At 49.1% G+C, this 26,940-nt stretch overlaps 1 protein-coding gene across 3 annotated transcripts in view; it reads left to right on the top strand.

Moving 5' to 3' along the window:
- Positions 1–24,554, top strand: part of LOC146178113 (DNA (cytosine-5)-methyltransferase 1-like) — a 160,157-nt gene extending 135,603 nt beyond the window's left edge. For all 3 annotated transcript variants that reach the window (XM_084577941.1, XM_084577942.1, XM_084577943.1), the window contains 2 exons: positions 18,792–19,204; positions 20,233–24,554. In XM_084577941.1, the coding sequence (XP_084434067.1) occupies positions 18,792–19,204; positions 20,233–23,643 (3,824 nt within the window). In that variant the 3' untranslated portion in view covers positions 23,644–24,554. The remainder of the gene's footprint in view (positions 1–18,791; positions 19,205–20,232) is intronic.
- Positions 24,555–26,940: the final 2,386 nt, after the last annotated feature.

Here is a 26,940-nt window from a genome sequence, read left to right as displayed (position 1 = left end):
CTGATTCTGTAATTTCTTGTATGCTCAATGACCCTTGTTTTTGGAGAAAAATGCGGTGCCGGGCTACTAAAGGCATGCAGAGTTATAAAATAACCTATTACATGTGAAAAACTGAAAAAAAGAATTAAAAGCGTGAAAAAGAAACATTCTTAGCACAGGCCAGGATTTGGACTGCGTTCTCGTGAACCATAGACCTTGGTTAGACTGGTTATATTTCTCCTTACCTAGCGAAGTTTTCTGTTTTGGATTTTGTATATTTTTCTCGGATGTAGACGTTGTGGTCATAATTCACCGATCGCCTTTTAAAAGTGCTGAATATTTTCCCTGGCTATCATGAGTTGTCACCTGTCCCGCATGGTAATAATGCATTACTTTCTTGCAAGCAAATGTCAGAATATCCTAATTTATTGGTGCTAAATGCTTTGTCATCGTTTTCGAACCCATGCAATTTCGCTGCATACAGCGATATCCGGCGCAGTAATTAATACTCGTCATATTGCATGCTTTAGCTTCACATTCTGCCAGCGGAGCAGATATGCCAATTAACGCACTTAACACTGAGCGTTTTGTATATGTAAACACTCAAGGAAACGTCGCTCGATACACGGCGATCTGTGCATATTTTGATAGTCAAAAATGTGTTCCAGTGAAGCTCCAGAATAGTCGCTAGCAAAACGCTACATTCTTCCTTGCACTTTCACGTTGAAGGCTCTTCAGTTGCGGATATGAAGATGCACCGCAAGGTTTGACTAACTGTAGGAACTGTTGCACGTGCAAAAGCGATGCGATGCGCGTATGTACCTTGCTAGCGTACACTTCTATGGCTTCACATCATCGAGATTGTATGTATTCATGCTTATTTAGTGCTGGCATGCTCCGACATGGTAATTCTGGTTGCGCCTCATTGATCGGTTCAGCTTGAGTTGAGAAGCGGAAATGCTGTCTGGTATCATTTTCATAAATGACGGGTTCGTCCGGTTTGAGTTAAACCGGACTAGGTCTGTCCTGTGTGTAAGCTCCATACCAGCTAGACTGGTCTGTCCGATCTCGGATCCTACCGCACCGCCATGTCCGGTTTGTGAGGTGTACTAGAAACCGTTTGTGGGATGTGAGCGCCTACTCGACTTGGCTTGTCTGATATAAGCTTCATACAGGACTGGTTTGTCCGGTTTGAGCATTATACCGGTCTGTTGTAAGTCTGGTGTAAACCTTTTTAAGCTTCATACAGGACTTGTCACACCGATATGATATTTATACCAGATGATGAAGAAACCAGTAAAAACCGGTTTAACGCGGTACGGGATTTTTCATTAGGCACGTAGGCCTACGAACGACCAGGGCGGGATTGGACGTGATTGAAATGTGGGAGTAGAGATGAAACATCAACAGCAATACGAAAAATCACCGCACGAGAACGAGGGGAGGATAGTAAAGAAGGGCAGTCTTGTAGGGAAACGGTTTGGATAGCCGAGAAGCCGCTCTGCTACGTCTGCGTTGAGCGGGCAGGCATGCTAGGTAATGGGCGACGACCTCCATAACATCACTGCATGGAGAGGAAAGCCAATAGCGAATTTCGAAACGATGGAACTATGAGGGAAAGTGCCCGTGGCGTGTTAGGGGAGAAGCAAGAGAACAGGGAGGATGGAAAGAGAGGGAGATGGAGAATGGAGAGGACCAAAACAGACAACAGGGTGTCCGAGTAATCCACTGTCGAGGTGGATGCCAAGAGCATGAGGACAGTTGTGCACATAGTGGTGCGCTCACACAAGGACGACAGCCGCTACAGCTGCAGGAGACCGCGCGTTGAAGCTAGGGAGGCGGCCCTATCTGCAAGCTCATTGCCCCAGACACAATGGGCAGGGACATATAAGAAAAAATTCTAGAGGGCACTTTGGACCACTAAAGTGTCATGAGGCGAAAGCCATTATAGCGCGGTGGATCGCAGCCGTCCACTACGGCACCTCTATCTCTGTCTTCTTTCACTCTCACCTTCCTCCCTTCCTTTACGGCGTGTTACATGTGTCCCCGGAGAATTGTGACTGATACTGCGCCTTTTTTATCCTGCAAATCAATTTGAAAGGCCACTAATGCCTGCAGTACTAACGCCTCCTAGACATCTGGGTCTGCTTCTGGTTGCTGTGTGGTGCGGCGTTCGAGGAAGCGCCAAAGGAAAAGCGCCGCGCGGACGCCTGGATCGGACGCCCGGCGGGGTCAGCTTCGTCTATGCATGATGATGACGATAACTATTTTCTACCAGATAAGGAGGCCCCCAATTCCCGCCCCCGGCACGCAGGCCTAAGGGACGGGAGCAGAGACCTGCGCGATCAGAAGCAGGCAAAGAGGTCTTGGCTCTTCGCGGCTTCTTCAGCCAGGCGGATGGCTTGTAGCTGTGGAGCAGGGACCTCGCTCCGCAGCAGGGCTTCCCAGGCTTCTCTACAATTTATATTTGTTTTAGCCCCTGGGGAGCTAGTACATTCCCAGATTATATGGTCGAGGGTCCCTCTCTCCCCACAGTGCTTGCATTTATCGTTTCTCCTATCTTCCATTTGGACATAATATGCCCAGACCGGGTTTACAAAGTTCCCAGCTTGCAGGCGCCGCCATGCGACTGCCTCCCTATTGTTTAGACTTTTATCCGGTGGTGGCACCAGTCTCCTGCTTAACCTGTAATTTTGAAGAATCTCCGTATAATTTTGCAGACGCTCGTCCATGTTCCGGCAATCGGGCGACTCCTCAGTTACTCGGAAGTAGAGAGCTCGGGCTAACTCGTGGGCTGCTTCGTTGCCAGGAACGGACGTGTGTGCAGGGGTCCAAGTTAGGCGAATTTTCCTGTTTAGTCGTCTACTGGCCAGAATCCTTGCCGCTTCCGGCGAGACCCTACCCTTTCCAAAATTCAAAATAGCCGTTTTGCTATCGCTGATTATGAAATTGGCTTGTGTTCCGACGCAAGCGAGCGCTATTGTAACTTCTTCAGCCGTTTCAGCGTTGCGGCTCTAATGGTGGCGGCTGAAACCGGGGCACCTCGGCCGTCGACCACCGAGGCGACCGCCGCCCCCGTTTTGCCACTTGCCGCATCCACGTACGCAACCGACTTGCTGTCCATCGAATCGAAGCGTCTGATTAGTGCTTCTGCTCTCTTCTGCCTCCTCTCTGTGTTGAATATGGGATGCATGTTACGTGGGAGGGGGGGAATGATTAGATTGTCTCGGCAGTCCTGTGGTATACTTGATTTTTCTCGTAGTCCCCTATCTGTCTGCAGGCCTACCATTTCGATTATAGTTCTGCCCGTGGTCGTTCGACTCAATCTTTCCGGCTGCAAAACTCTGACAGCCTCCGCTATTTCGTCCCAGCTATTGTGCACTCCCATAGAAAGGAGCTTCTCTGTAGATGTGGTAATTGGTAAGCCCAGAGCCCTCTTTATGCACCGTCGAAGGAGAGAGTCTAACCTCTTCGTCTCCTCCGACCTGATATTTAAGAACGGTGGGGCATAGCTCACGCGACTTATTACGTAGGCTTGGATGAGTTTAAGCAAGCTTCTTTCCTTCAGGCCTCGTCCTTTCAACGCGATTCTTCTAAATATTCCAATGGCTTGTGTGGTGAATACCTCTAGCTTTCTGGATGTTCCATCATTATATCCATTTTCGTAAATGAATAGTCCTAAGATTCTGATTTTATCTACCTTTGAAACTGGTTTTCCTTCTACGTTAATGTCAAATTCCCAGCTGCGCTTGCATCGGAGTGACTTTGGGTTATAGACGAATAATTCTGATTTTTGCGACGAGCATGGTAGACCCCTACTGGCAGCGTAGTCTACGACAGTGTCCGCCGCCGCCTGCAGGCGCTCCTCAATGCTCGCATCACTACCCTGGTTAACACAGAGATTGATGTCATCCGCATAAATACTGAAATTTAACCCCTTTATGCTCCTCAGTGCTTCTGGGAGGCCCCTCATCGCCACGTTGAAAAGGAACGGAAAGAGAACCGAGCCCTGCGGCGTCCCCTTGCTCCCTAACTTCACTGTGGGGGACTGAATGTCTTGAAACTTTATGCAGGCAGTTCTGTTTGACAAGAAGTTCTTGATGTACTCATATGTTCGTTCACCTACTCCGATTTCTTGGAGACCGTGGAGGATCGCTTGGTGTTTAACTTTGTCAAAAGCCTTTGTCATGCCCAGGTCGAGAATCACTTTGGCATCTCTGAATCGCCTGGTGACGTCATGACCAGCTGTTAAGGTACATAGCGCACCCCTTGTCGAATACAACCAGCATTCCATTGAACGCATCAAAGTTTACCGGCATTCTTAATTTGTTTACTGGAAATTAGAGGCACAGTATCTCTCACTCGCGGAATCCTGCTATCATCTTTACGGTAGACAAGGGGAATTGAACGTTTCACGATCCAGTGCGTGGCGCATTTGTAAAGCGCTTGGCTGGGGATCCAAGGGATGGAGGTTTGATTCCCGGTGGAGACAAGGTAGCACAAAGTGGGCTATGACGTGGGGGCCCGCGTTGGGCCCGTGAGGGCAGCCCATACGGGCCCCATGCTGGATTTGCAACACGCACCCAGAGGGGCCCCGCTTGGGCTGCCCAATTCTGCCGCTATCGGTCCCAATCTGTATCCGTGTGGGTAGCCCAAATAGGGCTGCCCGCATTCAGCCCAGGTAGACGAATGTGGGTGCACACCAGAATCATTAATGCGTCCCACATTTGTGCAGGCAATGCCATCCCATTGATCAAGGTTTTAATTTTTAAGTCGATTAATCCCTCCAATACCTGAATTATATAGGCGCGGGATTTGCGAAAGCCAGTCCGTTTCGGGCTGACCCACGTGCTGCCCTGATGGGGAGAATCTGGCATTTTCGGGGCTGCCCAAATTCCAATAATCATCAATTACGAAACATTAAGCGCTATTTTTTTGCTTGTATGCGACACTCAGTAACATGAGATAAATTTATTCCCAACACTACAATAATGTGGGCTGGCCCCCATCAACCCTAACATGTTGGTCTGAATATTTATTTCGGTGGTGCGTGTAGAATAGTAAGGCCGCAGGAAACATTTGGAGGTCGTTCAGTGCATACTCGTAAAGCGGAACAGTTACTGTTGCATATTTTCTGTCGACACTGAATAATTAACGTAGTTGTTAGAGTAAAAATGAATAGTCTTTATTCATAGCAGAGATATGCTTAGGACAGTTATGTGAAACCTCCAGAAGAGGCAATTATTAGCCGGTATAACATGATTTACATAAATAAAATGGTGCCTTAAAGATAGGGTGGAGACATTTGAGAGCGGTAAGCTCGCCTACGGCCAATTTGGGGCCCACTGCGGCATTTCATGGGCCGCCCCAATTGGGCTGATCTTGATTTTACCGCATGGACTACGAATATATGTTGCATTTTCCCGCAAGTACCCCAAGAAATACCCGTGTGGGCAGCGTGGCGGTGTGGTCGCTTTTCAGCCCGGCCGCAAATCATGCGGGACCTATTCGATTTTTGCGTGGGCAGCTCCAATCGTACTAGCCCGTCTTCTATTTGCTTTAGGTCCAGAGTTTCATCGCATCTGCCCTAAATTTCCCCGCAAGAGACCGATGCGGGCAGAAGTGGGAAGGAGCAATTGCCTGCCGCGCTACCGTCCACGCGGAAATTATCTAGGTTTTTGGTGGGCAGCCCTATTTCGGGCAGCCCAGGAATTTTCTGCATGAATACCAGATTTTCGTCTGACCTTCCCTCAAGTACCCCTCAAGGGTCCCATGTAGGCAATGTGCGGGCATACCCGTATTTAGCCCCGCCGAGGCCCATGCGGGACCTATTCGGCTTTTGAATGGGCAGCCCCAATTAGATCAGTCCAGGCGTTTCCTACACAAAGCCCAAATTTCATTTGCATCGGCCCTAAAATTTCCCAAGCGGGGCCCTTGAGGGCCAGATGTGGGAATATGTACTCAGTTAGCCCTTTCCACGCCTATATAATGCCAAAATGGAAAAAGCAGGGGCAAGCCCAATTTGGGCTTGCCCGCTTGATCCCTAAAGCGGGCCCTCGTGGGTGTTATTGTGGTTGCCCAAGCCCAACTTTTTCCATACGGGCCCCCGGTGGGCCATGTAACGTGTGCTACTTGGTTATTTATTTATTTTAGCTATCTCCCTCGAAAGTGTGAACCCTCTGCCGACAACGGTGAGCCTTTGGTAGAAAGAGAATAGATAAATTAGAGGAGAGAAAGGCAATCAGGATATAAGTGCAGTGGCAAAGGAGAGGGAGCATGCGGAACATAACGACAAGCCTTATGCAATGCAACAGCCTCTGCACAGAAGGCGCTGGAGGCCGTCTCTAGACAAAACCGGGCAGTGCGCCACACGACGTAAATGTAACATAGACAGCGTGCGCAGAACTGGAAGTGTAGGAACCGTGCATGAAGATGTGAATGTGCCGGGAAGGGAGGATGAAAGGGGAAAGTGAGAAGGGAAGAGACAGGTGAACGGGAAGGAGACCAGAGAGGGATGGTCACACTATGGGTAAAAACGGGGAAGAATGTCGGTCGGTACATAGATGTGGCCTCCAAAAGGGACGGGATCCATACCTTGCAAAAGGCTGTACTGTGCACAGAGATGGTATAGCTCCAAGGGGAGAGGAGGTTTCTAGAGGAACACCTGAAGCGAAGCCGTCGCGTTGTGCGGTATGCTCCCGTAAATGCGAAGAGAGGGACATGTTGCATGGAATTGACCCCCCGAAGAAGGGAACGAATGGGGCAAGACCACTAAGCGAGTGTGGCAAAGGTAAGTGCGGGTTGTATGACCTGAAAATAGAGCCTGTAGAGAGAAGAGGGTAGCATGGAACGGTGCAATGAAATAAATTAAACAAGGCGCGATGTAAGGACCTCTGCCTTGTCTCGCGGGAAGTTAGTATGAGGTAGAAATGAAATTTGGCAGTTGAACACGACGCCTAAATTTTTGACTTCCTATTTAGAACGGATTGACGGGCTTGCAAAGTGCGAGGGGGGGGGGTAGGTTTCGTACTTCCATTCCACCCACGCCATGCAAAAACAGCATGCAAAATGTTTTGGTTTGGTTTGTGGGCGTTGACGTCACAAAGCGACACCGGCTATGAGAGACGTCGTAGTGGAGAACTGGGGTTGCACTGACATTGTAAAATATTTTCTCTCATGATATAGCGACACGGGGGTGCGAGGCCCAGCTGGCTATCCTGCTTATTACGCCCACACACAACTGCTCGATATCGTGCATGGTGCGTTCGGACCATTATCGATACTATGGTGTCATCAGCATATGCCATAGGAAGACGCCAGGAGGCATTGGGTACCCAAGAAGGTCGGCGATAACAACATTCCATAACGGAAGGGAAACAGAAGACCCCTGAGGGCAGCCAAAAGGCAGACACCTCTTCACCTGTGCGCTTGTAGTAGACCACCGTGCGTTAGGAAGGGAACGGAGGCGGTGATACAGGTTGGAAGGAACGCCATGTCAGCGAATGTATCGAAGGACAACGGGGTGTCAAACGCTATCTAATGCAGCCTGAAGATAACGAAAGTAACCACAGGCATGCAGGGTGCGTGGATCCAGTAAGGCGAGGGCCTGCACAGCACTGTGCGAATGTGTAAGCCCCAACTGATTGGAGTAGACGTGGCCCCTGGCGTTGATAAAACAATAAAGGGTACCGTGTAGTAAACGTTCTAACATTTTACCGAGTATAATGTTCATTACTCTATAGCTACTAACCCCCTCTCTTCTACCTACGTTCGCCGTGGCCTCTCGGTAGCAGCCCTTGAAATTCCTTCATCGCTCCAATCCTACCTAGTGGGCACCCTCTACTATCTTCCTCAGGCTTACCTCAGCCTGGCGCTGTTGTCCTTCTACAATCCCCCCACTCACGCCACACATTTCACGGCCCTAGGTAAATTTCTTAACACATTGCCCTCAGGTGGGATATGCACGGAGACCGCTGCATATCCCAATTCTGACCCCGATCCCCATCTCATCAGGCTATGCAAGCGTCGCAAAAAGCTTCTCCGAACAGCCAGGCTGTAACCCCGCAACATCCAACTGCAGACCACGCTGCGAGACGATATCGTGACATATTGTGCTACGCTTGAGGATTCTCGTTGGAATACCCTATGCAACAATCTTGACACGGCGCTCCATAAAAAATCAACCTGGACTCTTTTTCGAACCCTCCTCGGTGCCACCACTGCCCCTGCCCCGACTCTTGCTAAAGCCCTAGCCACAAAATCTCCCGATGAGGTTTTCGAAACCCTTGCAGATCTTTATCTCCCACCCCCTTTGTCCCCCTGTTACCCTGAATACACAGGCTGTGCATGCAATGACCTCGATGCCCCTTTTACACTGCGCGAGCTTGTAGCTGCACTTCTTGCTAACGCCACTCGGTCGGCTCCCGGTGAAGATGGAATCACTTACTCCGCTCTTCGCAATCTTCCCGATAACGCAAAAGAGCACCTTCTGAGCCTCTATAACACCGCCTGGGAAGAAGGCTCTCTGCCATCGTCCTGGACTTCCTCACGTATTTCTCTCATTCCTAAACCTGGTAAGCCTCCAGCCCTTTCAAATTGCCGGCCCATTTTTCTGACCTCCTGTGTCGGCAAGATGATGGAAAGAATGGCGCTCACTAGGCTTAATAGGCATTTGGAGGTTTCAAACTCGCTCCCTCATACTCTCATTGGTTTTCGTTCCCGCGTATCTGCACAGGACCTTTTCCTTATACTTCAGCATACTTTCTTAGCCTGTGGTAGCTCTCAGCTTCACGCCCTGGTCACAGTCGATGTCCGCAAGGCATTCGATTGCGTCTCCCATGACCATATTCTTACCTGCCTTTCCAGCACCGGCTGCGGCTTCCGCATGTAAAACTACATTCGAGCTTTTTCTTTCTAATCGCGAGGCCCGTTTCCGAGTATTGAACTTCACTTCTACACCCGACCGTCTCACTCGGGGTACCCCGCAGGGTGCCGTTCTTTCACCCACCCTTTTTATTATCGCCATGGCTCCTCTCGCAGTTCAGTTATCGTCTATTGCCGATCTTCAACACTTTTTTTTACGCCGACGACATCACACTATGGTGCTCGTGCGGATCTCCTGGTCACGTTCAAGGCACCATTCAGCAGGGAGTGGATATCATTTCTTGCTTTCTTGACCATGCTGGCCTGTCTCCCGCGCTCGAGAAGTCAGAACTCCTACTTTTGACTCACTCTGTTTATCAACGAGCTCACAACTCACTGATATCCCTTACCTTGGCCGGCTCCCCAATCCCCAAAGTTTCTCAATGCCGTGGTCTTGGCATATGCCTCTGCATGCAGCCAAAAATGTCCGGGCTCTCCATGCGGCTGTTGCTACCTGTCAGTCTCTCACCCATTTACTTTGCCGAGTTGTGAGACGGTTCTCTGGCCTGAGGGAAGCTCACGCCGGTCGACTGGCTCAGACGCTGGCTCTTAAGAAATTCCTTTACTTTATACCATATCTTTCATTCACCCAGGGCCAGCTAGACGCACTTGCAACAGCTCTTCACGGCCTTTTTAAAGCTGCTCTTTGTCTTCCCATAACCACTTCCACCGATAAGCTTTATGCCACCGGGCTTTTTCATCCTCTTCGCAGTCTCCTTTCCCTTCACCGTGACCGACAGATAGCTCGCCTCTCCGGTACAGTTCATGGACGCTGGCTTCTAAACCAGGCTAACATTTCCCCCATCCAGTCAGTCCCTCTGCCAACTCCTTCCCCTCCAGAGGCCACAAACCTCTGTGTACTTCCTCTTCCAGCCAATATGTCGCCGGTCCTGCATGCTGGCCGCCGACATGCTGCTGCCTCTCATCATAGTCCGCCCTTTAATACCCATGGAGTCGCTTACACGGATGCCTCTTATGTGGCTCCTCGCGGGTCCGGAAGCTAGGTCCATTTTCATCCTCGTCTGTCTACGCCTGTCACGCACACTAGCGGCCCCTTTCTCCACCCTCCGGATATTATCTCGCTTGAGGTCCTCGCCATCATTCATGCAATTCAAAGTTTCCATTCTCTCCCACCTGTGCCTCAGTACCGACTCCCAGGCTGCTAACCGTGCCATTCAATCTAAAAGTCTAACACGTCATCTGTCCACGGAGCTCGAGGTTGCACTTGTTGCGCTGCAGCCCTGCCCCGTCTTCCTCCGATGGATCCCTGGACACTCGGGGATTGACGGCAATGAGCTGGCGAACCAGCTCGCCCGTGAAACTCGTAACCGGGCACCGTTCATCCCCTGGCCAAGATCCTTGGAGGGCGGGTCGAGAGTGTCTCTTCGCGCCACCATCAGCGAATACTACAATACTGCTCGCTTAGACCGCAAGCTCTACCCCAACCCTCATCCTAATCTTTCCGTTCGGGAGGCTCATATCCTTCGGCAAATACAGTTGAACACACTCATAAAACCTGCACCGGCACGGCTATATCTCTACAAATTCCGTCGCGATCCATCATGCCCCGACTGCCCTTCCTCTTATGCCCACGTTTAACACTGCCTATTTTCATATCCGGTTGCATTGCAATCGGGATTCTTTCCCACCTCCTCCCATACTATCTGGACCTGGGTGGACTGGCTTGGTGCAGAGGGTGAAGAAGAACAGCGTCCAGCAGGCCATCGATGTATTAGGCGCCTAAGTGTTGCGCCTCAATAAAGTCTTGTACTATGTTCCATGGGAAGAAGGGAGGGAAGATGGACGACCCGGCTTCGGAAAGAAGACGAGCCACCCTATGCGTCATGCGGAGGGAAAATGACCAATGCAGTGAGCGCTGTTGAAAAGGAGGAAAAAGGACGGATGGGCATGCCAGAGGCCGGCAACCAAGATTGAAGTTAGCGTATCCAGGTCGGGAGCTGTCCACTTACCGAGTGCTTTCACGAGCAGCTACAGTAGAACGTCGGTGACACGAATATGATTGGGTTGCGAAAAAATTCGTATCATCCGAACATTCGTATCATCAAAACGAACAAAAGTACGCAGCATTGGAAACGCAGTCGCGCAGATCTGTTCGTGGCCGATAAGGTTTGTTACGGTCGCGCGGTCCCAGCTCGCCATTTGCGGCTTGTACAGCGCGACAGGCTTTCGCGACGTGCAGGCCATCGTTTACGTGCCTCCGCGGACTTCTCGCGGCGCGTACAGCTCGACAGGAGGTGGCTACGTGCGGGCCCCGTGGAGCCGCGGACTGCTCGCGATGCATGCAACGGGACTAGCGATCGTGAATCTACGATGTAAACCACGACAGGAGATGGCGATTGCGGGCCGCGCTGCGCCGCCAGCTGTTCGCGCTGCATACAGTCTGGCTCCGTGATCGCCCGCCTCATACGCCGCTGCCGCAAACTGCTGCGATCGCGACGCCGGTGATTTGTGGGCCGCGCACCGCGAAAAAATTTTCGCGTCATGTAAGCGCGACAGGCGACCGCGACGTCGGCGAAGTGCGGACCATGCGTCGCCGCAAACTGCTCGGGATGCGTACAATGCGGCTGGCGATCGCGGAATCAAAGATTTGCGGGTAGTGCATAGTGCTCAAGGTTGCGGTCCCAATTCGCATGTTCGTATCTTCCGTAGTGGCGCGGAAGAGTTAGGATCGTCCGAAATTTTGCTCATTGTACACAGTACATCTGGCCGGGGAATTTCGCGAATTTGTATCATCGCGAAATTCGTATCAACCGGATTCGTATCACCGACATTTTACTGTATGTCTAACGCGGGAATGGACATCTGGCGGTACGGAAGGGCGGTAAGATGACTCGACCAACGCACAGATAGATGAATTTAGCGCGAAATCAATTAAGAATCGTCAAAGGCCACTTTTGTCTGGAGCAAACGTGCCGCAGATTCGAGGGCGAATGTTGCCAGAACGCCTCTGGTATCCAGAGGCAGTAGGAACAGGGGCGCTCAATTTGGCAATTCCTGGTTAAATAGGGAACCGAAATTGTTTTTACGATTCACATTGTTTTACGGTTTTAGAGAAGAAGGTTTTACGGGCATATGGATTTTAGTTTTGCAGAATATATGGGGGGGATTGTTTGAAATGGTTAAGGGATGTGCTAGAGCAAATTGTACTAGCTCGGAATGACGCGAGTCTGATGCTTGGCATTAGTACAGTAATCTAGAATATGGAGCGCCGTAGCGTCAGTCACCAATCAGGATGATATGGTGGCCGGCCGCCAAGTTGATTAGGTTGTCCAGCTCGTCTAATAAGTCAAATAGTAGTGCACATGTGGGAGAGTAAATAGAGACGAAAGAGAAGTTTTGATTGCGAAGTGCACAGCACCGCCACAGTGAATGTGGAAGTGTAAACAGGGAACACCTCAAAAGGAGGATCCGGCGCAAGAACTAGTGTGCGCGGGTGAGATGGTTCAGAGAAGACGTCATCACCGGTCATGCTGCTGTGTACCATATAAGGGCCCGCCACCACCGGCCGGCAGAAAAAAGGAGGAAGAGAGGAAATGACTCGAGAATGAGTCTGTCGCACGCTGGGTGTGGTCAAGATTTATATGGAGGCAATGATATCTAGCAATGACACTATAAATAGATCGTATAAACGGTGGTTAAAGAAGCAGAAAAGGACTACATATGCAAGGCAGCTAGAGCATAAGGAGCATAGGGGAGAGGAACACAAAACAAAACAAAGGAAACAGGCTCTGGTGACGGGGCGGGACACCTCAGGCAAAAAATGCAGAAAGGGCCGAGAGCACCGCGATCGACAAACCCAATGATAGATATGAAAGATGTGAGCTTAAAAGTAGCCCTATAAGCGTGAAAAGCAAGCGGCAAGGACAGTACGCGAATCCTCTGGAGAGATAAGGAAAGAAGAGGATGAAGGAACAGCTGATGGCAAGTAACGCCTGTAACCGCTAAGATTGTGAAAATAGCAGTAAGAGGGCTCGTAAATTGCCCATGCATGCGAAACCTTCGCGAAACACTATGTGCTGGCTCGTGTCAGGTTGGAAAAGAAGAAAAAGTAGGTAGGGTAACTCTTCTAGAGTCGGCCCAGAGTATATATAACTGAAAAAGGATCAGAAAGGCATTGCCGGTAATAAAAGTGAAAAGGGAAAAATGACAAAGATATTGACACGATACACTGGTGTCAAAAGCTAGACAGCAGAAGCCTCTGCTGTCTAGCTTTTGACACCAGTGTATCCTGTCAATATCTGACTCAAACGATGACTGGCAACGAAACAAGAGCAATAATGCGAAAACTTTAAAGAAGATACCAGGGGTGATCCGAGTCACTAAAGTGACTCGCACGTCACTTTATTCACACATCAAGAAGCCCGTTTGCTCCTTTTTATAGATATACCTTATGAATAAAGTAACTAATGCTTTCTTTTTTTTTAAGAACCCGCATTTAATGTTTAACATCATGGAAAACTCTAGAAGCAGCTACAGTTTTGTAGTTGAATGGTCTCGTGGGTAACCTCTGTCGCCGTGCTGGCAGAGATAAACAAACCGTACAAATAGTAAAACAGTAAAACAGCTAGTTCCTGCTTTACGCATCGTCTGAGGTGTGGTGGTCCTACACGCACGGGGAAATCTAATGGAAAGCAGTGTAATCAGGGTTTATTTTTATTTAGGAAACAAATAGAAAGATCGACCAAGGAGCACGGTCCGTTGGGCAGAATAAATTTTTATGACTGCAAGAAAATCTCACATAATGCTTTAGTTAGAACGAGCACAGGGAAAGTCAACGTGGTTAAGCGTAGTCTACCAACCTCACTCATTTTCATTCCTTTTGTACTGTATGTCGCCTTCACAATTTCCTGTGAGTTCACTGCGAAGCACACCCAACCCTCAGTGTACCACTTTGCAGCAGATGGCTTCAACCATTTGACGCACGTGCTTGCTCACCGCCGGTTATGAGAGGCCGACGATCTGCTCATTGCTTATGGAGACTTGAAATCCTCCGAAGGAAAAGAAAATCGGAGCGCGCATGACACTTCCTGTCGCACCGACAGAGTGGTCGACCGCAAGCTTAATCACAGTTTATCGGCGAGTTTGTCGCACGACCATTCCGCTTTCGCATTTTCAAGTCAAAATAGGCGTCGGAACAACTAGCTGGCCAAGTAGAATGCACACCGCCGTTCGCCGTTGCCGCTTTAGCACCGCAACCACTACTACAAACCAGAGATGCCGCCCCTGTTTTCGCTCTAAAATGCTATGACCGGCTGATTGCATTCTACAGAAATAGTCTAAAACCATGTGCATAATTAGGTGTCCAACGCCATCTATTTTTGCCTCTTCGACGTAATAGCAGCATCCCTTGATGCAACATTTCAAGATGGCAGCGGCGACCAATAGGAGCCTGTGTTTTAGAGCGCTCTCAATTATAGATCGGCTCGCAATTCCGCCTTTCTATGGAACTGATGCATTAACACTGCATATATGCGTATTCTTCCATGCGTACGTGGTTTTCATAGCGGCGTCGTCGTTACTCGTTGTCGGCGGCGGAGGATATTCGTTAGTTCGCCGTATAGCAACCTCACCTCCAAAGGTTGCTACCTTTAGTTTCCCCTACGAGGGCTTGGGGATCTTCCTCGCACACTGTCATCGTAGCTGCGGCCTGGCGACGAAAAGCGGGCCCTGTATGGCGATGGGGACCTGAATCGACGGGTTTGTGGCGCCAACTCGCCGCTACGTAGGCAGTTCTCGATTTCTTGGTCGTTCACCGGGGCGGGGTCGTGGGGAGTCGACTGCAAATCCGCGGAGGCCGATTCGTCGGTACGGGCAGTGGCGCAGAATGTGGCCGGCCTCACCGCAGCGGAGGCATAATGGCCTGTTCGCAGTCCTACAGGCGTCGCACTTCCTGGGGCTTGTGGGTCGTTGATAGGCTTGGCGGGCGGGGGCCAAGGGGTGGCTTTCAGGAACAGGCCGGTAGCGGCGAGGGTTCGGAAAGTCATCACGTCGGGGCGGAGGGCGACGTAATGCACCAGCGTAGTTCATCGCTGTTGCCTCTTGTGCTGGAACAGTCGCAGCCGTCGCTTCAGGAACGCCCAGCGCCTGCTGGACTTCTTCACGGACGACATCCGCGAGCGTCGCCACCTGGGGTTGTTGCGATGATGGCTGCATTCGGCAGAGCTCTTCTCGCACGATCTCCCGGATGAGGTCACGAAGGTTCTCTCCACTTGCAGATGCGCTGGGGTAGTGGCTTGAGTAGTCTGGCTGAAGTGGCCGCTCGTAGTGGCGCATCTGGGTGTACAACGTCCTCTCGATGGCAGACGCTTCCGTTTCAAATTCCGCCACTGTTTTTGGCGGATTTCTTACAAGATTTCCAAAAAGCGATTTTTTGGCGCCTCGCATTAAATGTTTGACTCTCTCACCTTCAGTCATGTTAGGGTTGGCGCGGCGAAAGAGGCGCTTCATCTCCTCAATGTACGCCAGGACAGACTCGTTAGGAAGTTGCAGTCTTGACTGAAGGAGGGCCTGAGCTCTTTCCTTTCGGACGATGCTTGAAAAGGCAGTCAGAAACGCTTCCTTGAAAGTCTCCCAATCCTTCATAGTTGCCTCATGATTTTCGAACCAAACTCGGGCATGTCCTTGAAGAACAAAGTAGACTTGCCTAAGTTTCGCGGCGTCATTCCAGCCGTTGAAATCTGCCACACGGTCGAAAAGGTCCATCCAATCTCCCGCATCTTCATCCGGTAGTCCATGGAAGCAGGGGGGCTCCCGGGGTTGGAAGAAAACCGGTGCTGTAGGCTGGGCCATTGTCAGCGTCGATGCCTTCCACGATCGAATGGGGTCAGGCAGCAGACCGTGTTCGGGTTGTAGGCCTTGAAGTCGGCGGCTGGCTCGGTGACCTGTAGGCTGGTCTTCCAGGGCGACAGGAACACGGCTTGGGTCTTCCTTTGAAGGATCAAAGGCAGCACCTCCACCAGATGTCACGTAGTGGTGACGAGGTCGATGACACAATTGAAGGGTCGATGATTGCACTAAAGAAACTGTTTATTTGGGCTGACTTGCGCCCGCAAAAGAACTAAGCAACTCGGCGGCGGCGATGGAAACAAACGTGCTCGTCGATCGTCGAACAAAGAATCCCCGTCACACTCGGCAACGCTCAATTTAAAGGCTGCACAGAACAATCTAGATAACGTCGCAAGTAGCTACCAGCACGGGCTGGAACATTGTGGAAAGACACCCGAGTGGCCGGAACCTTCGAGACAGATCTCGGTGCATCTTGTGCTACAGCAAAACTGATAAAGGTGTGACTCGCGGCGTCGAGCATTAACAAACAAAGATTACGGAACTGATATGCGGTCCAGAATCAGAGTGATAAGCCTGTATGCCGGCGGCTGTTAAAAAACAACAAATACTGTTTTGAAGGTTTCGCGGCAATATATATATGTGTGTGTGTGTGTGTGTGTGTGTGTGTTCATATCTGCGACTGAAGAGCCTTCAACTCGAAAGTGCTACGAAGAAGCGTTTCGTATTTCCAACGAGAATATGATCGAGCATAACTGAAACACATCGCTGACCACCGAAATATGCATCGATAATCTCATGTAAGGCGATACTTCCTTGAGTGTTTACATATGCAGAACGCTTAGTCGCAAGTGCATTCATGGGCGTTGCTGCTCTGCTGAGAGCATGTGAGGGTAAAAGAGGCTGTATGACAGTCATTGCTACGTCAGATGTCTCTGTATACAGCAATAATTACATGCGTTCTAAGACGACAAAATGTCCAGCACTATTAGGATATTCTGTTATAGGGCTGCAAAAAACCGATTCGTTATGAAGGTACGAGACATTGGTGACCTCTCCTGATAGCCAGGAAAAAGATTGAGCCTGTTTAAAGGGCAATCGGTTAACTACAGCCACATTTTGTACACCTGAGAAAGAGATAAAGTGCAAAATAGCAGTTATGTTAGATGAGGAAAATATGACCCAGTGAAACAAGAACTTGCTGTGATGTAGTGGTTAAAGTATTCTGCTATGGTGCGGAAGGACGCTAGTTCGAACCCTTGTGTGAGTTAGTGTGTGCGTTAGAAAAGCCGATGTCGCCGTTGTAGTTATAACGCGAAAGTCAGGAGAAAGTAAAGAAACAATAAAGGCTCTGCGGAAACCTGCAGAGCGTGGCGTGAGGCGAGTACGCAACCACTCTGCCACGAACCACATTGCTTCTCTGAGAATAAAGGTGGACCTAATATATGCATTACCTTATGACTGTCAGCTAATGTTTAAGTGCGTCATTAGAAAGTAACTAATTACGGAGGTAATAGTTAAGAGAGTAGCAAAGAACATTTCCGATTTGCTTGCCTGCGATACGGCGCCCGCCGAGCGTAGTTTTCCACGACTCCTCTCACACTGCCGTCAGTGCCTTGGCAATAGCTTTGGTACCATCGTCTGTGGTTTTACCGAAGGTGGCCGGTCTCCTCTTCGAGTTGGTACGATAACGAACGACTCTGCATGATGCTGGCAGATGAGCGTGCGAGTAGCACGCGTGCAAACACGCCGTCATCATTTTTAGCCAGAACGAAAGCTGCCACGGTGGTCGGCGAGAGGCATCTCTTGTGGTGCATAACGAATGGAATCTATGTATGTATCAGTTTTTTCAATGATCTCGCTACAGAATTTGGATATCGGATTACAGGTCAGTGTGAATTACTCGTCCGGGAGTCTCAAGAATTGAGATAACAAAAGGGTAGCGTGTGTTTTTTTTTTAATTTTTCAAACATCATTTAATTAGGAAGCTAATGGCAAGCCGTAAAGTGCATGCAGTTGTCCCAACCCTCCTCCCCCCACCCCCTTCCCATACACAAGGCATGTGTCGCGGAGGCTTCACTCGATGGGCGCTCCCTCCACTCCAGCAGTTTTTAATAACCTCCTTGCTTAAGGCTGGTTTTTAACCGCGAACTACTTTCAAGTTGCTCAGAGTGCCTACACTGTTAGCAGACTCTAAGCTCTGCAGATATAGTCTGCCCCGTTTACCTGTGCTCGGTTTCCATAGCAATTTAGACAATCAGCCCCGACAGGGTCGTAAGGAAGTTCACTATTCTCTGTTTGCGTGAACGTTGATCCAGCAGCAGGTCATTACCCTCTCATATTCACTCTTCATGAGTCGCCTGCCTATCGAGTGCGCAAGGGGCCACGCATCCCAAAACAATGGCCTCTGTCACTGTTTCCCATGCTTGTTTGTTTTTACGTCGCGGTTTTTAGCTCTTCCATACACCTATTATTTCACATTCTCTCTGATTGATTCTGTTGCCTTCGAGTTGTGACATTAAAAAAAAGGATGATTAAGCATAATAGATTGAAGTCAATAAGAGAAAGCTGTTTTCTGCAGCTCAGTGCAGATGCATAGAAGTTCTCTTAACCTACTGTGAACCAGAAAATGCTATATTTTTGTGCAGGGTTTAACTGGCGCCATAACTAAAGCTCACGAATTTTAAAGCAGAATTCGATCAAAGCGTATAGATCAGTAGTGATTTCAAAGATGTCCTGCAGAGCAATACAGCCTTTGAATTTAGGGACTTGTTCCTGTTGAGTGCATGTGCTTCGAATTGTTAGTTATAAACCCAGAGATCATCCACAGACAGCGATGGATGCCTTGTTGCACAAATACAGAAGCAGGTATTGCACATGAATTGCCTTTTTCTGAAGACACTGCACTCTGCAGAAATAATTGCAACTTACACAGGTGATGCTGCTAAACAGGAGGGAAGAAAAAAAAGATGCTGTGCAAGAAAATGCAAACGGGCTGGAATTTAGTTTCGTGTTAAGGTTGTCTAGCATCAGGGGTGTGTGTGTGTGTTTCACTCTGTGGAAGGATGATTTTTCTCATGGCGCAGGAGAGGAGCGCGTGACAAACCCAACGACGGTAGCGTCTCCAAGTGTGAAAATTGAAGATAACATGGAGACTGCCCCCAACTGCCGAGACGAAGTGAGCTCTGGCAAAACATTTGCTGAGCACGATGAGGCACCATACTTGCAGACTTCATCGACAAGCAATCTCGGTGCTACCATGGCAACGAGGCCAAAGACGGCCGGGACCAAGATAGGGTGCAAAAAGACTGGAAGTTCTGGCAGGAAAACAGCACGGAAGTCCACTTTGGTTGACGGACCTCCTCTCAAGAGGGAGAGGGGAGCACGTTCTCTGGCTGTGCCGCTGCGCAAGACTTCGGCCGACGACTTCGGTGGAGATGTGACCTGGTGCAAGCAGTGCCGGAAGAGGCTCAATCCACCTGAGATAACGTTCTTCGGGGTAAGCAGGGTCATTTTGCATTCACCGTTCACTAATAGTGCAGAAACTCTTAGCAAGGGCCATGTGACCAACCACACAAGTGTCAAGACATCAACTAGCTCCAGCCCCATCTTATACTCCATCTCAGTAGTGCCTTTCAGCACACAAATCCTCTGATGAACACAGAGGTGACATTCTGACGCTGCGAAATGACAGTATAAAATGGCTGTATGAGCACTTGGGGTAACATGTGCACAATTATGAGATTTTATTTCAGATGGAGCCTTAACGTAGTACGTTCGCATTAATGTCTTGTTTCTTGAGTTTAGAGATCGCGACCCTCGCATGTGATAAAATTGTGTTGGCAACATGACGGCCAGCATTGAAGGTGGACATCTCGCTTCCAAGTGAACTCGCTGGTCTTAGGAGTTTTCAGTGAATTCGTTGATCATAAACAGTTCATCTGGCTTTCACTTGGCCATATGTCACCTTCAGAAACATTTCTGAGTGCAATTTTTTTATTTAGACTGATAATTATGCCTCACTTTAGCGAAAAGAAGAAAATCGACTCATTGACAAAAATAGTTTCCGTCTGAAAGATCAAATTTCGCCACTAAATTGTCGCCGTCGGGTTTGCACGCATATGTTAAACTAAATAGGATGTGACAAGCATCGTAACATCACCCAAAATGTCATTCTAAAACTTAAAGAAACGCTAGTGGAAGTCGAACATTTGGGGCTATGTTTGCTGTCACTTCACTCTTGAAGAAAAGGCTTTAGATGTACTGCATTGATCCTAACATGTTTGCAGAAAGTTGGACATTGTGTATACGGGTATCATCTCTTTCGCCATCTGCTTTCGTGGTTTTGTGTATGGATGGGCCATGAAGTTTGCCCCAAAAAAAGTTTATAACGTAGATAAATTTCAAGAAGTTTCAAGAAAAGATTAAGCTGCCAATTTTCGCAGAGCCTGTGGCTCGTTTCCGAGTAAAAAAATGTTCAACTATTACCTCAAGTTTATCTCAATTCTGATTTCTCTTTTATTCTAGGGAGACTGCGAAGGTGCAGTGGAAGAGACAATTGCCCTCATCGACCCAATACTCACATCATCACTGTGCAAAAAGGACGCTCTCACAGAGCAGCCTCAGTTTAAGATCACGCAGTTCACTGTTTATGACAAACACAACCATATATGCGCATTCGACGATGGTTTGATAGAAGCAGACATCATGCTTTTCATGAGTGGTTACGTCAAAAGCATTTGCGCGGAGAACCCTTCCATCCAGGATGGCATAGCCGTTGCAAGGGTGGGACCCATTGTGTCCTGGTGGACCGCTGGCTACGACGGTGGCTCTAATGTGGTGCTAGGCCTAACTACTCAGTTCGCTGAGTACATACTCATGGATCCCAGCGCTCAGTACGAGCAGTATATTAAGCGCATGCGTGAGAAGACGTACCTCGCCAAAGGCATCCTTGAAAAGCTGATCGAGTCTGACGGCGCCGTGTCATTTGAAAACATGATGAACCACCTCGAATCTTTGCATGACCTGCCGTCAGATATCGGGCCATTCTCGCTAGAGTCAGTGCATAAGCACTCGCAGTTCCTGCTGGACCATATTCAGGCTTACGACTCTGCCGGCATTGTTGGTGAGGACACGCCACTTCTGAACAGCCCGTTTATCTACGAGCTCATGCGCGTTACTGGCGCAGTTATGAAAGAAGCCAGCAAAGGCAGTAGCCATCCCCCGGGACTGAGGAAGAAGGGTAAAAAAGATTTGATATCTGTGTTTGTGATGCCACTTGTAGCCAAAACGCTGGAAGAGCTATTTGAAGGCAGGGAAAATTCCGCAAGGATAATAAACGCCCCAAGGAAGAACAGATGCGGCTTGTGTGAAGCATGTCAGGCTCCAGATTGCATGGTTTGCACATTCTGTCGCAACATGAAAAAGTATGGAGGAAGTGGCACTATGAAGCAATGCTGCATCCGCAGGCAGTGCCAGCAGAGAGATCCGTGTGACAGTAAAGACCACTTGGGCTTGGACTCCATGGATCGCGAAGTTTTGAGGCTTCCCAGGGAGCCCTTCCTCAAAAGGGAATTTTTTAGAGAACCCAGCTGTAAATATTTTCACCTAGAAAAACATGAAGCCACTGTAGAGAGGAACGTATTTTCATCTTGCAGTTTAGCAACTGGGCTAAACGTGCGCGTTGGAAACGACATACTCATCAAGTCCTCGTCACCTGGCAAACACTACCTTGGCCGAGTGATGCAACTTTATGAAGATAGGGAAGGTGGGAAATTTGCACATCTGCTATGGTTCAGGCGATATGAAGAGACCGTCCTGGGCAGTTCTTTTGCTGGTGACCGGGGCGAAGTCTTTTTGACGATGGAGTGTGAAAGCGTGCCTTTGGCAGCTGTGGCGGACGTCTGTTGTGTTGTTATTTTAGCCGGTGAAGATGCGGTCGTGCCTGGTTCGATTGAAAAAAGGCGGTTCTACTGCAGATTTCTTTGCGACGTCGCGACCTGCACTTTCACGGAACTGGAGTCTGTAACGTTGGACTGTAAGTGTACCCTTCCCCAATCCACGACACCAAAGCTTCGACGTAATGACTGCGTTTTTGTAAATCCTGATGCTGTTCTTTTACCTCAGAGATCACAGTTAAATGCTACAGCCATTGAAGCTTCATCAGAAGAGTTGACAGAAAGGTACCGAAAAGCTTTGCGTCCACCGCACATAGCGGATCCTGCATTGCCTCACCCATACCGCATCTGTCGTGTTAGCAATGCCTCCTGCTCAGGTAAAGGCCAGGAATCAGTCCTGGTTCAGCCCTTTTACAGGGACAGCGAGGTCCATGACACCTCCAGGGACAGTGTCCGTTTGTTTCTTTCAACAAAGACATTTTCTATTGCCGCCAAAGAGATTATTTCTCCCTGCGAAGTGGTGTACAGCGAAGGTGGATGTGTGGGAAACTGTTTTGACATGGTCCAGCCCCCGTTCTATTTTTCACAGTGCTATGACGTCGAAACGGGAACATTTTCCAAACCATCTCCCGAGGAGCAGAACATTGGCCTCAGTCTCGTTTCTGGAGTAGGAAAGTCACACAGAACCCTCAAGAGTGTCGACGTCTATGGTGGCTGCGGGGGCCTATCTTTCGGTCTAACTGAAGCTGGTGTAGCAAGTCCCGTACTTGCAGTCGGCGATAACGTTAATCATCTGACCACATTCAGCAAGAACTTCCCTGAGACGATAACCCCTCACGTGTGTCCTTCTATGGTGCTGAAGCAGCTCAATAGTGGCGGGATGAGCGAATTTCTTGGCGATATTAAGAAAGAAGAGATTGACTTGGTTTGCGGAAGCCCGTCCTTCGAATCTCAGAGGAGCTGCCGATTTTCACTGGGTTGCGACAAACAGGGGCTTAGAAATTCTCAATTAGTCACGTTTCTCGGGTTCTGCGCCTTCTTTGACCCTGCATACGTCATTCTTGTTGTCGAGAGGCGCTCCGTTCGCTATCATAATGGTGACAGCCTTTGCCTGGCTTTCAAGTGCCTTCTGGATCTTGGTTACCAGACGTCGTGCAGCATGTTACAGGACGGCTGCTATGGCATGCCGCAGAGACACCGACGCCTCGTCATACTGGGTGCCAAACGCGGACGAGCCAAGTTGCCTGTTTTTCCTTTACCGACACATACTTTCTATGTTCCGGAGCGCCACCTGTCTTTTGCCGTGGATGGTCGCGCCTACTCCAGTCCTCTGAATTTGACCCCTGCCGCGCCGTACCAGAGAACAACTCTGAGGGATGCGATTGGTGACCTCGGTGATCCTGAGAAGAAGCTCGGCGGATACCTATCAGACTTCTCTCGTTTTCACCAACGGTACTGTGCAGTTGACTACGACTGTTACAAAAAGATGACACCTTTGTCTCAGGCCAGGATCACAGCAATCCCCAAGGTCCCTGGCTCGGACTGGCGCGACCTCCCGAATCGGGAGGTTAAGCTGAGTGATGGCACCACGGCCTATCGCCTCATCTACACGCACCTGAGTTCGGCAAGCCCTTACATGCGCCGGCGCGGGGTGTGCGCGTGCGCCGAGAACGACAATGCTCTATGTGACCCCATGTACCGCCAAGAGAACACACTCATCCCTTGGAGCTTGGTGCACACAGGACATCGTAACGACCAGTGGAGCGGTGTCTACGGTAGACTGCAGTGGGACGGTTACCTGCACGGTGTTGTGGCGAACCCTGAGCCACTGAGCAAGCACGGACCTGTGATCCACCCTGATCAGGACAGGGTCATAAGCGTGCGGGAATGCGCAAGAATTCAAGGATACCCGGATGACTTCGAATTTGTGGGCCCTCTGCATGAGCAGTACAAAATGATCGCAATGAGCACGGCTCCTTTGCTAGCAGTGGCGCTTGGCAAGGAAATCGCCAAGGTTCTGAAGTTAGAAGACATTCGCTAATTTTTTGTATCAAATAGTTTTGTTTTTGTTTTTTAGTCATGCTTGGTAAGCATTTCATATGGCGAAATTTACACTATTATTACACATGAGCGCTTTTATATTTCATGTGAGACATACGTTTTGGTTGCGGTTATTGCGCCGCCAATAAGTGCATCATGGTGCAACCAATATTTGCACGTATCCAGCACCCGAAAGTCTTCCCTGTATGTGCCTGACGCTTTTGTTTTGTTTAAACTATGTTGGTAGATCGCCATCGTCCCTGTTTTTTGACTGAGGTTATTCTCACTTGGAATTTGTGCGTGCTTGTGCTGTGCGCCATGAACGAGTCCTTAATGCAGCCTCAGAGCGATGTTATTGTTATTTATTATTCTATAGCAGCTGTTTTGTGCAGTTTTCTTCCTTCTCGGCTGCTTTAGTTCATTTGGACACTTTATGCAGTTCTACCAACTAGCCCTGATGAGCTACATCAACTGCCCGTTGTTGCAACCATAGCTCTGATGGCTTGAACACCAGAGCAGCACCCACTATTTTATAAGTATCTGTTTCACTATTGATCTTTTCATTGACTTTCAAATTCCTGACTGGTAGGAGTGGATCTTTGATGCAAGTCTCTACTTGCTTGGCAGCTTGACCTTGGCTTTGTGCGCGGTTTAGCTAATTATTACGAGCATCATTTCTTGTGCGAAGTTTGAACTGTAGCTACTTGTAGATGGTGCTTCAGGTTAAAATAGTTTATTTTGCACTCTACCCGTTTATACGGATATGTTGAAGTAGTACTGACTTACTGCCATGACTGGTTGTTTTTTATGTATATTTTTTTCTTGTTGGGTAACAGCTAGCCCAACTTGGTAATTGTATTGTAAAGCGTGGTTTCACCAATAAATTTTTTAGTCATGTTGCGAATTTTGTCATTACTGGTCTTTCCTGTACCTGTCTGCATTGCATATTATCCTGAAGATAGCTTTGGCAAGCATGTAGCTTTAGATACCATTGGTCATGAACATTGTTTAAAGGAACAAACTTTGAGCAGTAATATTTTGATTACTCCATGACAATGTGTTCTAAGCGCAGGTCTTTCAAATTTCTAGCTAGCTTACCTCTTTGCGCATGATGATATCCAAAAGATGGCGTCAAATTTAACCATGAAATAAAATTTGCAGTTTTGTTTACAAAGTTTGTCTTCTCATATTGCTTACAACTGAATGTGGGCATGTTAGAAACACTGCAGTGAAGAAATTATGAACCACCCTGGATTTTTAAAGTACGCTGGCATTGTAGCGCATGTGGGCAGCTATGCATATCACTTGCATCGAATTGCATTTCTAGATAGAGGCGTTATTGACTTTATGTTGCTTCTTTGGACTCTACTTGATTCGTACAATTAGCATTGCTATTGAGGCAGCTTTACAGGTGCCAAGGTCTGGACCAGCTCAATGTGGTGTGATTCTGATGGATTCAAAATCCACTCATCAAAGTTACGTACCCCTGCATGTATGCATGAACGGGCCTTTACAATTTAGAACATTATATTACATGCTGTCCAGTGTACAACGTGGAAAGGCCTGTGTTTGCTTCCCTGAAGAAGACAGGAGCCTCTCATTATACACTTCAGGACATTGACTATCCCACAAGGAAACCATTCAAGTAAGAAAGGAGGCTTCACGTCCTCATTTAGAGTGAAAAGCTCTGCTGCTCCATGTCATCTATGGTCAAGTTTGGCGAGCGTTTTACCGCAGGTGCGGCGCGGGGAGCCGGTGATGTTCCTTTATTTTTTTTTACTAACACCTGGCAAACTCGCTGCGAAGAGGTGCTGCACGCGCTTGTCCAGTTGCACCGCTCTGATACCACATGACCAGGCGAAAGTGTAACAGGTACTTCACTTCTCGTTCGCCGGCTCCGTCGTAATACCACGCCGCGAACTTTTTAAATCTTTATTTTTTCCTGTTCGACAGCCGCTGGCATGCGGCCTTATTCTGGCGCGCTTATCAATTCAGTATCCCGTGTTTGTTGATGCTCGTTGTCGCGATACGACGCGTTATCATTTTCTTTGTCGCGAACGATGCGCCGAGACTTGTCTCGAAGCTTCCGATTACTCGCGTGTTTCTACAATGTTCCAGGTTGTGCTAGCAGCAGTTTGCGACGTTGTCTAGATTGTTCCAAGCAGCCTTTAAATTGAGCGTTGACGAGTGCGACGGACATTCTTTGTTCGACGATCGACGAGCACGTTTGTTGCTGTCGCCGCCGCCGAGTTGCTTAGTTCTTTTGCGGCCGCAAGTCAGCCTAATAAAGAGCTTCTTCAGTGCAATCACCGACTCCTCATTTGTGTCATCGACCTTGTCACCATCACGTGACATCTGGCGGAGGTGCTGCCCTTGATCCTTCAAGCGAAGACCCCAGCCTTGTTCCTGTCGCCCTGGAAGACCAGCCAAAAGGTCATCGAGCCAGCCGCCGACTTCAAGGCCTACAACCCGAACACGGTCTGCTGCCTGACCCCGTTCGACACCGGAAGGCATCAACTTCAAAAATGGTCCAGTCAATAGCACCAGTTTTCTTGGTGCAGCTCCAGGAGCCCACCATCTTCCGAGGACTTCCCACTGAAGATGCGAACTGGATGGACCTCTTCGACCGTGTGGCAGAATTCAACAGCTGGAATGACGAAGCGAAGGTAAGGCGTCTATTTTGCTCTTAAGGATCTGCCCGTATATGGTTCGAAAATCATGAGGCAGCTTTGAAGGATTGGGAGATCTTCAAGAAAAATTTTGACTGCCTTTGCAAGTGTCGTTCGGAAGGAAAGAGCCAAGGTCATCCTTCAATCAATACTTCAACTCAAACGAGCCCGTCCAGGTCTACATAGAGGAGGTGAAGCGCCTCTTTCGCCGCGCCGACCATAACATGACCGAAGGTGAGAGAGTGAAATTTTTAATGCGAGGCGTTAAAGAGCCGCTTTTTGCAGGACTTGTCCGGAACCCGCCGAAAACTGTGGATGAATTTGAAAGTGAAGCATCGACTATCGAGAAGACGTTGGACACCCGGATGCGCCACTATGAGCGACCATTTCAACTGGACTACTCAAGCCGCTACCACAGCGCATTTGCAAGCGGAGGAAGCCTTCGCGACCTCATCCGTGAGGAACTTCGTCGCTTACTGCCATCATTCCAACAACCCCAGGTAGCGACGCTCGCGGACGTCGTCCGTGAAGAAGAAGTCCAGCAGGCGCTGGGCATTCCTCAAGCGACGGCTGGGACAGTTCCAGCACAAGAGGCAACAGCGATGAACTACGCTGCTGCATTACGTCGT

This window comes from Amblyomma maculatum, chromosome 9, assembly GCF_055883805.1.
Source record: "Amblyomma maculatum isolate TAMU_Amacu chromosome 9, ASM5588380v1, whole genome shotgun sequence".
NCBI classification, from domain to species: Eukaryota; Metazoa; Arthropoda; class Arachnida; order Ixodida; family Ixodidae; genus Amblyomma; species Amblyomma maculatum.
This window is presented reverse-complemented; position numbering and strand designations above follow the sequence as displayed.